Source organism: Leguminivora glycinivorella, chromosome 9 (genome assembly GCF_023078275.1).
Source record: "Leguminivora glycinivorella isolate SPB_JAAS2020 chromosome 9, LegGlyc_1.1, whole genome shotgun sequence".
Classification (NCBI taxonomy): Eukaryota; Metazoa; Arthropoda; class Insecta; order Lepidoptera; family Tortricidae; genus Leguminivora; species Leguminivora glycinivorella.
This window is the reverse complement of record NC_062979.1, coordinates 25303569-25318373: the sequence shown is the minus strand read 5'-3', so window position 1 is coordinate 25318373 and position 14805 is coordinate 25303569. Positions and strand designations below refer to the sequence as shown.

General features: G+C 37.1%; 1 protein-coding gene across 1 annotated transcript; it reads left to right on the top strand.

The window, feature by feature from the left end:
- Nucleotides 1-1439: 1439 nt before the first annotated feature.
- Nucleotides 1440-8132, top strand: LOC125229699 (organic cation transporter protein-like). Its single transcript, XM_048134603.1, has 6 exons — nt 1440-2504; nt 2752-2971; nt 3467-3722; nt 3918-4538; nt 7400-7581; nt 7847-8132. The coding sequence occupies exons 1-6, from the start codon at nt 2338-2340 to the stop codon at nt 7994-7996; spliced, it is 1596 nt and encodes a 531-aa protein (XP_047990560.1). The 5' UTR covers nt 1440-2337; the 3' UTR covers nt 7997-8132.
- Nucleotides 8133-14805: the final 6673 nt, after the last annotated feature.

Sequence of the window (14805 nt, the reverse complement as noted above, 5' to 3'; positions counted from 1 at the left end):
CCTAGGTTAGGTTTTTTATAATGTGTTTATATATTTTGTATTGTTTTGTATGTGGTTTTGTATTTTACTTTTATAATCATATTATAACAAACCTAGCCTAAGAATCAAAATGAATAAAGAGAATAATAATTAGACCTACTTCGAAGTTAAGAATATTGTGTCTACGATATTATGCTCAAGCCTGGCGTCGTCGGAAGGCGGTTAATGATAGATAGTAAGTATACGAGTACTAACCGGTTTCCGATACTACAGCCCTAATAAACTTTCCACCCGTTGCACGTAGGAATATTTTACGCACAGGCAATAGACAAAAGAGAGTAAACGGCTAGCCGCCTTCGAAATGTGGTGCTGGAGGAGGATGGGAAAAATCAGTTGGACAGAACGAAGAACTAATGAAGAGGTGCTGGAAATAGTAGGAGAAAAAAGAAGACTAATGAAAGAAATGGAAAACAGAAGAGGCGAAATAATTGGTCACTTGATACGACATCATACCTTCTTTAAAAATATCCTAGAAGGAAAGGTGAAATGAAGAAGAGGTCGAGGAAGACCCATGCAGGAATAGTTGTTGGTCAACGAACGAAGAAAATAAAAAACGGCCTTATTGATTATGGCGCAAAAAAAGGAGTCTTATTCAAAATTGGTAACAATTAGCCAAAAAAACTAAGCGGTCCGACACAGATTATTTCATTGTTATTGAGATTCTCAAATTTAGTTAAGATTGATTACGTTTTGAAAGAGGAAAAAGTCAGGAGCGGAACCTCGATTTTAAAGATATTACGAAAAAATCTTAAACTGCGTTATTCTGAATAGACATTTTTTTTATTAATCTAGTTAATAACAATAGAATAATAACTAAAATTCCCAAATTGAAAGGGGCTCCTTTCCATTTTATCATTTTCGCTCCTGTAGCGTCTTAAGTTGATATTACTGTTATAACTCACCTGTGATTTCATTAGTCTGATATCAGAAATTTTACGAGTCCTGTTAATCAAGAATTTAGATCCTTATCATATACAGTGTGTACGCCTTATACGGGCAATAAACTTAACCAGACATGATAATTTAAGTTGCTCTTAACTGTGAGCCCAAAATTTTATTTTGAAAACTTTCTCACCAGCTATGTAGGTACTGTAAACACGGTTGCGATGACAGTTAATGACTGTCAACGAGCGTTTAACGCAAGTGTGTTTGCACTTCATTGCGGGCCGAATTGTTTTATATGGATAAATTTTAATTGAAATCCTAATTATGTAGTTACTTTGTTTTATTACATTTTTGTGTCAGATTTACACACTCACTATATTAACGTACAGTTAGGTATTACGTGACTATATTTACTTCAATATTATGATGTTTACATAGCTGTACAGTTTTATACATATGATAATTGTTCAAAGATTAACTCCGCCGACTGACGTTTCAGTTTAAAACATCGTTAATTTAGTCATTAAGGATTGCGAACTGATAACCGGTACACGCGTACACATTCAACTACTGTTTTACAATAATGACTTCATATATTATTTATTTAATCCAAAAGTAACACAGCATTACAATTTACACTGAGGCACTGAGAAACTACAGAATAAAATACAATACACAATCAGAACAATAACAACAGAATATATCAAAATGTGTATGTGTAAATTGTGTGTGAAAGTTCAAATTTGACCAAAATGTTTGTGTGCGGTGGATAAAAATTGTGACTTTAAACCTCAACTTTGATGTTAATAAATAGAACACAATAACATAAGATTTACAATAAATGTGGATGAATGGGGTCAGTAATATCATACACAGATAGAGGTTAAAAGGGCAAGATTAAGTTCGATAACATCTTTCGATATTTTGTCGTTAACAAGAACGATTAGTGTGGTTCGTGTGTTTATAGAACAAAGTGTTTAAAAACTGTGTCTCTAGAAAACAATTTCACAAAGTACACATTCAAATTATAATTCAGTATTTGGCAAACTTAAGTCTTAAAACGAACAAAGGATTTCACGGAATACGGAACAAAGGATTTCAAAACTGTGTTTTTAGGACATCATTAGATCAAAGTCTACTAAAATCCAATTAGGACAATCTTTTTTCTACTAAAATTCAAAACAAACAGTCGATAACCTCATTTGACATTTGGTTAATGTGGCCATCAATGTATGCACAAAAAAAGAAAAACAAAAACATTAATAAATATTATACGGACAATCGGATTGGCTAAGTCTCACGAAGCAAAAAAGGTTGTCTTCAGCTCCACGAAATTGTAAATTCAAATAAAGAATAAGATGACTGAACTGAACATCATTGACCTTTTTGATATTTGGTCAAATTGAAGCAAAGATGAGTGAAGATAAAAGGAGTATGAACTTGGACCGGATCTTGGTGGAAGAAGTGGGGCAATGGGGAAGGTTCCAGCTGAAAGCCGTGGTGCTGTGTGCCCTGGTAGCCATCATGGGTGGACTGCAGTGCTATGTGTACCTGTTCACTGTTGTCAAGGTCAAAACAAGGTAAGATGAACGAGATGTGTGGTGATTAATATGAAAGTGAAAAATACTCACAAATTAAATTGTACCATACTCGTATCTACTAGTAGTTGTAAATCAACCATAGAAAACGTTGCTGCCCCATCTAACATTGTATAAATAGTTCTCGAAGCAGCTTTCCTGGTAAAAGAGCCCCGAAACCCATTCAGAAAGTCATTTGAACCTAACTTGCTCAAATGACCACACCAAATCCTTCAAATGGTGATTTCAGATGCCTCATCCCTGAGTGTGAGGCGGGGGACCCTGTGTTCTCCCCGCCATGGCTCCCGCACGCGGTGCCACCGTCCGGCAACTCCTTCGACAGCTGCCACCGCTTTCCGGCGAGGACAGGGAACACCTCTGATTCCTGTCCTGCTGATTGGTTCATTACGAACGAGTCGGTTAGGTGCGAGGAGTACGTTTATGAGCACAAAAACTCCGCTTACTATGAGGTAGATATGAAGCTATTACTAAACAAATTAAACACTTTAAAAGAATAGATATTATAGATAACGTGCGACAACATGCACGCTCGGCTAGGTGGTCCTCATTAAAATTTTAAAGCATTTGACGCTTCTTTTTCTACAGTAGACGATGACATTTTTGGGTGATCTAGACTGTTCCAGCATGACGATTTGCTATAACTATTTATTTAGACGACACTGAAGTGATTAGTTAAAATGCATCATGATGGACCGGACTCATTCGAATCGTATTAAGTACCCGCCATTTTCACGTTAATTTTCATAGCTGTCGATTGATAATGGAGAATGGCCGACCATTCTCCATTCTCCATTTCGCATGTATCCGAATACATGCGAAACTTTGCGTTGATTAGGTACTTGACCTGCCTACCCATCATAGGTCTAGAAATACAGTAATGGTAACAGACCGCTGGAGCTTTGGCCTCACTTTGGCATCACTAAAGGCTTATTTCTTGATTCCAGTTCGGCTTGGCTTGCGATGAATGGCTGCCCACCCTCGTAGGCTCTGTGCGCACGGTGGGCTACATGCTCTGCCTACCCATCATGGGACTAGTCACAGACCGATGGGGCCGCAGACTTGCCCTCTCTCTTGCAGCGTTTTATGTGGCTTGTGTTGGCTCCTCGACTTATTTTGCTGGATCGTACATGAGCTATATAACGTTGTCGTTTGCGGAGCAACTGATAGGAGCGTGGGTTTTCCCGTGTTCTTATGTTCTAGGTGAGTTAATTTCCTTATGGCATCTCACGGATAACATGGCTACAAGATCTATCCGATGTTAACTTAACCCTGAAATCTATGTAGTTCTAGTTTGGTAATCAAAATAAAAGAGCAGTCTCGGAAAATTCAGAAGCTATTTGCAAATTTGCATAGGACATTTTTCTATTATTATCCTATTCTATTATTTTATTACAGCTGTGGAATACGTCGGACCAAAGTACCGAATGTTCACTGGTGCTACTATCAGCACAAGCCTTGCAGTTGGAGAAATCCTTATAGGATTCATGGCCTGGTTGCAGCCTTATTGGAGACACCTGATCCTTATTCTCTACATGCCTGAGTTTATCTTCATCACCTATATCTGGATCGCACCGGAATCCGTTCGTTGGTTAATAAGCAAAGGCCGCTACGAAGAAGCTTTGACCATCTTGGAAAAAGCAGCTAAAACTAATGGGAAAGTTCTATCAGAGAAAACTTTAAAAGAATTTTCGGACGTAAAACCAATTGAGAGTAAAGAGAAAGCTTCGGAGCCTTGGTTAATTTGTCAGATTTTCAAGCATAAGACGATATTGTTGCGTTGCTTGATAACTCCGATATGGTGGTTGACGTCCATTTTGATGTACTACGGGCTGACGATAGCGTCGGTGGGCATCTCGGGCGACAAGTACGTGAACTACACGGCGTCGGTGGCCGTGCAGGTGCCGGGCTACTGGGCCGCCGTGCTGCTCATGGACAGGATCGGGAGGAAGGCTCTGGTCTCGACGGGATTCTTGATTAGTGGAGCTTGTCAGATCGCCTTTATATTTGTCCCGGGAGGTAAGACTAAGTTTGTCCAATTTTTTATACTGTACCTACTCTTGCGTGCATAAACATCTCAAGATAAATTACCTTATTACACTTTCAATGGCCGCAAATATTTCTACATATAAGTATAACAAATGAAAATTTATTAGAAGACAATTGATGGTTAGATATAGAGAAGGTAATAGACAAAGTCTATGGAAGTAGGGAACAAGAGGAAGGTGACAAACAAGGAACTTAAGAAATTTCCACATGTCGTCGAACAGTGTCCCTGATTTAAGAGCCCGTCACGATGGGTAAAAATTCAGTATCTGTCAAATTACCCCATTTACACACACTAACGCACGTCACACTCACCAACATACTTTTCGCACACTACCGCAATTTACTGGAAGAGGTCAGTGACCTAAGTGAGAGGAACTTAAGACAGGTCTATAGTTTCACTGAAGATCAGTTGTAACGTTAAAATCCCATCAAAACCAAAAAAGGGAAATATGAGCCAAGTTCAATATTATATATGCCTTGGTTGTTGGCGTCAACGACAAAAGCAGTGAGATCTAAACGGGTGCCAAGTTCAATGGCAGTCCTCAAAATGTTTTATGACAATTGATGACATAAAATATCATTTCTTATAACTTTTATAATAGAATATAATAGAATATAATTAATTTATTCGTTAACACACACACAAAATAAACGTTACAAATAATAAGACATAAACAAGAAGGAGATCCAACGAAATGGTCTAATCTTCCGATCAGACCATCCGGTGAAACAAAACACGACAGGCACATAATATGTATGTCACAAATATCAATATAAGAGCCAAATTTAAGACGTTTATGTGAAATAGTTTTTGTTGTGAGGACGCCCATAGAGGCTCCAAATAGTTCGTGTAATATTACACACGATGTTGTCTGCCAGTTCGGTTACTTGAACTTGGCTTGACACGCTGCCGCGTGTTTAGATTGCGGACAGTGTCAATTTAGTGTTACCATCTCACACGAATTGACTCCGATTATTTTTCAAAATAAATTTGCGCAAACACCATATAAAATCAAAACAACTCTGGTGTAAAAAACAGTGCTTCGTTTATTCTAATTATAAATGGTTAAACCCTTTTCCGAATGAATTAAAATAATTCACTGTTCCTGATCGGTTTAGCCATTATAACATCCGTTATAAATGCACTGAGACAAAGGTTGAGGTTATGTATGAACAGAGGTTGACAGTCAGTTTACATGTAAAATTGTTGCCATATATAGAATTCTTCATTAAAATAATAATTTTCAAAATTTAGTTAAAGTTGTCTGAATCTAAGGTTACGTGCCCCGTGTGCAAACACCATTTAAAAATTATATTGAACGTAAGAAGGTAAGTCATACAGAACAATTTTGTGATAAGATAATATATTATTACAATTAATAATTTCGCCGTTTACGTAAATAATCGTTTATAGAATATAATTATAATGATTAGTTCTGTTAGTTTTTTCATACGCCACACTGAATGTCTCTTCGCGAAAGAGAATGTTACACACACTGACACACTAAGTAATGTGACCAGTATAATGAAAATAAAGTCCAACGAGTTAAAATTAATTTTAAAACTCTTTCATTTTAATGAAGTTTAGAAGACAAAAAATACCTATATTTCTTATCATTGTATTAAAGTTACATATATTTTTTTTATTTCTCGACAATAATAAGTAGTAAACAACACAAAAAAAAAACGATTTTAAACTGAGACTCTTTTAGACGTGACGATATTTATTTACCTTATTACTTTTGAATACATTCATAGCACTGGCAATCTTTTTGTATCCGTATATAATTTCCAGTGTCAAAAACAAATGTCATTGGAGCAAATTTGGCGACACGTCTACTTCGAACGAGCCTGATCGGGCGTCTGACTCAATAGAATCTGTTCGCAGTTTTGACGTTTGTATGGAAAATTTACGAAAGTTTATATTTAACATTGATTTTATTCGTTCTCTTTGTAAGGAAAAATATGAAAAGGTAATAATTCTGTAGTCCAGTTATCTAGCTTATAAAATAACATTATTTTAAAACTAAAACACGGTCGTACTTATTCAAATTTATGAAGATGCCGACAGGGGCCGACCGCATTTTAGTTACAACTTTAAGTAAGTATGTATCTAAAATTGGAAGTGTTTCTTGATTTGTATTACACACTATTTTGCATACACATACTTAAAGTTTATAATTATCAAGAAAGCCTTTTGTTTGCCTAAAAGGTTTTCGAAGTAATTGCCATTTGATTCGAAGTATTTTTAGACAAATATTGATGTCGTTTAACTTCCATTTACTGTATTTTAGTAGCATGATAACACACATGTAAACTACTGAATTTTTAGTTTAGGATATAAGTAATGCGACAACATCAATTTTAGCAGCCTAAAGTATACAAAATTGAGCTCAGCTCACTCAGACATGAGCACTATTTGCGGGTTTTCTTAAACTAGCGTCAGGAAAAAAATCATAATTAATTCAGGGAGTAACTTTTCCTTGATCTTAACTACTGATTTTGTAGATAAGAATACGCGCTGTTTAAAACAAGTGCTTTTCTTATCAATAAGTATATACTGAAACTAAAACCGGACGTAGAAAACTACCAATTTTACGATTTTCTACTTTTTGATATTGACGGCCTCTTAAATGCAGTCATATACTATCAGCTTCAAAAGTGCACGGCGAATGTATCAATGAATTCATTCATAATTTCTCCAAGCAATTTTGGAGCTGATTGTACCTTAAATTGATATGTTTGCCTAAGTACTGGTTTAACCCCTTGGTAAACAACTCTTCGTAAATCTATACATTCAGGACCTAATTGAGGATGTCTTTGTTTTCCAGGGAATTACTGGCTGTCCCTCTCAGTGTACCTGATCGGGAAGATGTGTATCGCTGGCGTGACGACGTCGCTCTACGTGTATACCGCGGAGCTGTACCCCACGAGGTACAGGACCAGTCTGCTGGCGTACTCCTCCATGATAGGAAGGGTGGGGGGGATCTTGGCTCCGCTGATGCCGGGACTAGTAAGTAACTAATGTAACTTAAGATATTGTAATCTGATATAATGATGCTGTTCAATCTTGTAACCTATTTAATGATATCATCTGTTGCGGGCGCTGACTTCTAGTCAAGTTCTTCTGTTGCGAAATGACGAATTTGGCGCCCCCACTGGACTTGACGCCAGAGGCATGCTCACTCTCCGTTCTACTATTTATAGATACGTTGTGCGAGGAAGTGCCAGCTCTTCAGTCACCAATCGTGTCCCTAAATACTATTTTGTTGTTCCAGGCAGCAGTGGTGTGGGAGCAGCTCCCGTTCGTGGTGTTCGGCGCGCTGGCACTAGTCTCTGGAATGCTGGTGCTGCTGGCGCCCGAGACGCTCGGCGCTCCGCTGCCGGACTCCATGGAGGAGGCCGCCGACCTCGGCAGGCGGCAGTAGTGTGGGGGCAGCTTCCGTTCGTGGTGGCCTCCATGGAGGACACCGCAGAACTTGCCACTACCAGCCGTTTCACTTTGTGTGGCAGTAGGAGAAAAAGTTATAATGTTAATTGATAAATATTTTTTTTGCGCCTTAAGTTACTGTTGTTTTTCTGCCTACTGCTATTTAATTTTAGGTATTTGGATGAGGTATTAGGAGTCCGTTAAAGTTAGTAACTTTCATTTGATTCTCTCTAGACTTAGTCCGTTTTCACATTATCCGATCCGACATCGGATGTCGGAAAGATTTCAATGGAAAAAGTCCAAGATGGCGCCTGTAATGTATGGGATATCGGTCCGACATCCGATAACGTGAAATGTGAAAACGCACTTAGTGTAGTGCCCGGCTGGATTGCGTGTTGCTTTTTATTCAGGCGGTATTCCCACACGATTATCCTCAAATCTTTGTGTTTTTCTTTAAAACATTCACATTTTTCACACGCGTAAAGTTAAAGGTAACTGGTAAACAGACATTGCGTTTAGTAATGCAGTCGACGGCAGTTCACGCGCGTCGGGGGAGCGATAGCGCGGATGGGATTGCTTCATCTTTTATGCGCTCCTGGAACCTGGCCTCTGGGGCGCGATTCTAGTTTTCAACGAAATAAACACACAAAACACTCACCAACCTAGAGAGGTCAATTTTCCAAATTTTACGATGATCACGTGATGACAATGGATCTAATTAGAATAAATAATTAGTCTAAATCTGCAAGAGAATACTATCAACACTTCGTCTCCGGATTAATCAACGATGGAGATGGTGGTCTCAAATGTATAACTGCAGATATGCGAACGGCATCAGTGCATCTGTTATCTCGAAACTCTCAAAACATTTGAAAGGGCTATACGCTCGACAATATAATGTTATACTAAAATTCTCATTATAATACTCGTTATTCAAAAGAAAAGAACGTTGACTGAACCAAATTCAATTGCATTTCTCGCTGTACACGAAATTATTCAATCCGTAAACATCAAGTTTAACCAAACGGTAACCTCGTTTCCACAGCCACACCAAAATAAATCCTACCACCGTTATGTAAGGACGAAATGTGTCGAATGTCGTAATGCGAAATTCGTACGCAAACGAGATTGGCCGTAATTGGAAAAAGAGGAAATGCAATAAGAAACGGAACAGCGCGATGAAATTGTTTCAGAAGTGGCAAACGGCGGGGTTGGCTCATTCCCGTTCCGGACCGCACTTTTAATGTCGTTCGCGCGGTTCTTTTATATGCGACAGTTGCAACGTCAAACGCCATGCGTTTGTCACGTACAGTTTACACTCATTTTGTAGGGAAAATGCGCCAACTCGTTTGTGTCAACAATTCCGTTTAACGCTGCGTTCATCATCATCGCATTATCATTAATTTTAATCTTAACAGTTAACAGTACAGGGTGCGTAGCCGAATGGCACAAACGCTCACGAAACGCTCACGAAACGAAACGCCAGTAGATATCTATCTCTATCGCTCGTGCGTATTGGCGCGACAGAGCCAGACTAACTGGCGCGGCGTTTCGTTTTCGTTTGGCGTCGGAGAAATGCCATTCGGCTACGCACGCAGTAGAGTATTTCCAACGATTTGCTGCTAGCATTAATGTTTGACATGCCCAGCATAAGATTATTGCAGTTGCGACAATCAGCCCTTCCTTCACGCACGTTGCCAGTAAAGTGAAAGATGATAAAGGGTATATGATCTTTACCAGCATCCATTGAACATGAAGTGAGAAAACCTTCATTTAGGTAAATTGTTTGACCCGAATTTACTGGGTAAAAAGTGTTCATTTTTTGATTCGGTGGGTTATAACCGGAGCGGACCTCATTCCGTTATTCATGTAAACAGGCCCCGTAGCCGAATGGCATTTCTCCGACGCCAAACGAAAGCGATACGCCGCTGGCTCTGTCGCGCCAATACGCAAGCGCGATAGAGATAGATATCTACTAGCGCTTCGTTTCGTGAGCGTTTCGTGAGCGATTGTGCCATTCGGCTAGCCACCCTGCGCAGAAAGAACTCGTTGCAATTTCCTGTAACGACGTCAATACGCTGTCAACGTTCACTGGAAATATTACATAATGTTTACATTTATTAATACTTTGTCGGTGGCAAACAATCGTACTCCAGAGGAGTTACATGCGCGTTGCTGACCCTGAACACTCTGCATTCTAGTTGAGCTCATGCTACACTTGATTTGATTACAAATTAATATTCTGTTCTGTATGATGTCGTCTCCAATAAGTTTATCGATTCTTAAATAGGTACTGTACAAGGTCACGGGCATCCTGTATAAAACAGGGTAATTTTATTGGCAAACAAATATAATTGCAGTATAACGTTACTACACTTAGCCCTTAATCTCGCATGACAGGTGCGGACCGGGGTTACGTCAGGATCTATTCCCCAACCTAGGGTTGTAAATAGAAAAAAAACCAAATGTTTTTTTTCAGAATTGTGAAAAAAAACATGAAAAAAAACCGAGCACCATGGTTTTTTTTCTAAATATGGTTTTTTTTCAGATGAACAAATAATACGACAATAGCGGTTTTTCGTGAGTTGTAACGTGTTTCAATAACAATCACGTACATTTTAATTCAATTAACATTCAGTATACAAACGTTTATTGGGGAATCCCCGATGCTGCGTGTAGCGTGGAGAGGCGGTGGTGTTGCCAACAGTAAATAGTGATAACTATATACCAACTACAGATTTCGTAAATGTTACTTTTATAAGACCAGAAATAAAAGTTATTTGATTAAATTCGTTTAATAGTTAACATTAAGTCTAAAAAACCGTATTTTGTATTAACTACTTTGCAAATTTTGAGATTTCGTACTTTAGAAAAAAAACATACTCCAGAAAAAAAACTGTTTTTTTTCACGGTTTTTTTTCATGTTTTTTTTCAAGCCAGAAAAAGAACCGTTTTTTTGCAACCCTACCCCAACCCTCAATCAACTATTATATTTTGTAAAAAGCTATATTTCTACTGAAACTATGAGTTTAAAGTTCTAATAAGAGACTTATTGCATTTAACATGAGGTTGAAAATCAATCAGTTGAATTTCTAACTTGTATTCTTATAGGGATGTTATAAAATGTCAATAGAATTTTGACCTTATCAGACACAAAACAAGTTGTAATGTTGACGCGGACAGTTTTAAAAGTGTGTTGATATTAGTATCATGTTTATTGGTAATGGCAGAAGGGTTATCAATACATTATAAATTACACGCTGGATGATTTTGTTGTTGGTTAAAGTTATGGTTGATCGATGGATATTGGAGATAATAATGTGTTTTAACGGAACTTTATGTTCTCATAGTTAACTACTTTATTACCTAAGGTTAAATTACTAATAATAGTTTTTCTTTTAGTGGGCATATAATTCGAAAAATGTTATTATGTATATTGAGAGATTTTTTTTTATAAATCCAGTTATAAATAAATATCAGTAAAATTCTCAGAAAGAATGGTCAAAACGAATGGCGTAATAATGATAATGATTGAAGCATTCTATTACTGATACAAAACATACTTAATATATTTAGGTATCTACTAAAGTACTTATTCTGTTTTGGCTTAAATAAAATGAAATCAAAAAACATTTCACGTGTTTCTGGCCATTTCACGTGGCTTTGTAATATCTTTAAGAATTAAAAAAAATACTTATGTGACCTTCCGCACTTCAAAACTTGCCACAACTATCACGAGCACTTCTACTTCCTCACACCTTTTATCATTTATGTCCAAATGACTGAACACACTAGTTTCAAAATCGGCTAAGTGCTCTAAATCTTACACTTACATCTATCCCATTCTTAAAATAACAATAAATACAAAAGTACAAGTACCCAAGACGAATTGCCCATTGAATTACGCGGATCTATAGATCCCCGGCATTTTGATCAAGGAACTATGGAGTGACGGTGGGCGCGGGCACATGACGAATTGGTCTTTTGTGCCTGCGGGTTGTTTCGTGTCAATGGATCGTTTGTCGATCAATAATTTTGATAATGCACTAAGTATGTGATTTATGTATCACGATACGCGTGAATTCGATCAAAAAGGAAATTTTCTACTTATTGTGAGAGAAATGACGATTTGCGTTTCACAGATATGTCTAATTATCGCGTAGTAATCTCCCGTTATAGAAAGATAAAGAAAGGACTGTCTGTCTGTTTTGAGCTGACAAGTATGGAATACCTATATTTATGTACTAAGCACTAGTATAGTAGTACTAGTACGCAAAGTGGTAGGGTAAACTCACCTCATTCGGTGACACGCCTAATTTGGTGATACAAGTTTTGAAGCACTATTCCGAAGGACGATTTTTGGTTGTTTCACCGAATTAGGCGTGTCACCGAATGAGGAGAGTTTACCCTACTTCGCATTCTTAGTATGCCTATGTCGAACTTTCCAAGTATATTCTGTAAAATTTCGTACTAATGGACGTGTGTGAAACAAGTGTAAAAAGGCAAATAAAAAAATAATATATAGTAAAACCTATCAAGTATACGTAAGTAATCGACCATTCAAGCACCTACCTACTCTACTTTTATCACAAAAAGTGATAACCCTCAAAAATTCGATTTGATTGAATCTCGTAAAACGCAGTTAACGCGTATTTTATCGTCGCTTTAACACGTGATAAATGTTTATTTTATCGAGGCCACCTGTGTCCTTTGTCGATATATCCAATAAACTATAACAGGGATACTGCGGGTTATAAACTCTTTGTATGTAGTCACATTAAAATTGACAAGCGAGTTATTTAGACAAGACTGTTTTAGACGTGATCAGCTTCTGATATGTTTCGTCGAAGTGTTGGAACAATCTATCGCCATCAATCGGAATCTATGTTCTCTTCGTTTGACCGGTATTTGTATAAAAAAAAACTTAGTACATTGCATTTCCTCCATAGTAAATGTATGGAAAATGTTTTCATTGCTCTGTGGCTTTTTAGTACCTACACCGTAAGTTGACCCCTAGAAAACTATTAATGCTGAATAGGAATTAAATCGATTGGTATAAAATGAATGTGAAAAAGAAAAGTTTAAGTACCTACATTATTCATACAAGCTATATGGAAGAATTTTTTCTCGATTTATGGCTTTTCTGGAGATAATTTATGTGGTCCCATACAAATTTTAGATTTTGGACGGGAATGGGATTTATTAGGACACAAAAATAAATTTAAAAATAGTACATTACTACAGAGGCCGGGACAAAGGGGGTTGCCGGCCGAAGACATATAGACGGATATGTCTGAGGCGGGCAACCCCATTTCCCGCCGAGGTATGTATAGTGCTTTTCTCAAACATGGTATGAAATAAATAAAGTCTACTGAAAATAGTAACTTTGGATGGCTGTATCTCCTAAACGGTGCGTCGTAGCGCAAAAATAATCGAATTTTCGTTCCCCTTTGATAAGCCGTATACGTTTATAAAAAAACAAAAAGTTAAAAAAAAATTAAAAAAAAAACGAAAAAAAATTTTTTTGTATGAAAACGCACCCAAAATCAAATATTGTCTAGGGCCCGTACCTACCAGTTGCAGTCGGCACGTCTATAAAGCCCCTTATAGTTTTTTTTTAATTGGCTAAATACCTGGATGTTATGTCACAATTATCTGTGTTTGGAAATTAAAAAAGAGGACTTTGCCGGCCTTGGCCTGCAAGGTTTGTATGAAATTCCATTATCTATCAATCGTCCTAGCCGCACCTGCAACGTCATACTTCGCTGCCAATTATAAGGCACATAACATCAATATTTCATACCATGTTTGAGAAAAACATATTTTGTCTCCCATCATGTTACTTATTTCTAGATTTCTTTATTCTATTACATTAAAAATAAATTACCTACTCATCCCTAAATTTTACAAAAATGATATACAAATTGCCCTTACTGCTAAGAGTGGGTAAGATGAAATATAACATAGATTTTGACCTTGGCCTAAATAGTTTGATCTGTGTTGAACGTGAAACTGTAGGTATATTTATCGTCTTGAACGTTACTTCATATGCTTAGTATGTTGTCTTCGGTTGATATTAGGAATACCTGCTCGCTAAATAACGATCATATTTTATACATGTTGTGTATAGAATAGAATAGAATAGAAATGATTTATTGTTTACCGTAAAATAAAAAAAAAAAAAAAAAAAAAAGAAAAAAAAAATTGTAAAATTGTAAAATTTATTATCCACATCACGAGCATCCAATGCCTCTACCATTCGTTTTTCATTATACAAATACATTTTTCGATAGCGCAAATGATATTCATTTTACGGAAAATGTGAACAGCGTCCCCAAATGGTTACTTACTAAAACCAAGAATTATACTGGGTGTCCCTGAAACCAATGCCAAAACGAAAAAGAGTGTTAGGACACCCTCATTAGCCATCACATTAAGCGAATTTGACCATCATGTTTTTTGAGATATGTATTAGCAGTTTCATTTATGAAACGTAAAGAAAAAAACAGTGCCAATATCTTGAAAACCATGACATTTTCATCAAGGTCAAATTATAAGACCCCTTTTCGTTTTGGCGTCGGTTTTAGGGACACCCTGTATAAATTTTCCGTGACTTTTACGTTATCCAGTAATGTATTTTAAAATCAACTCGTGGTAGAAGCCGTAGATAATTGATCCCAGCGTCATTATCTCGCAGACAACTGTAATTGGTTTCCATTCTCTATCTAGCCTATCCGATCTAGCCTATCTTTCACAGAAAAAGGATCATATATATCGAGTAAAATGCACCGTTAAATAGGAATTTTT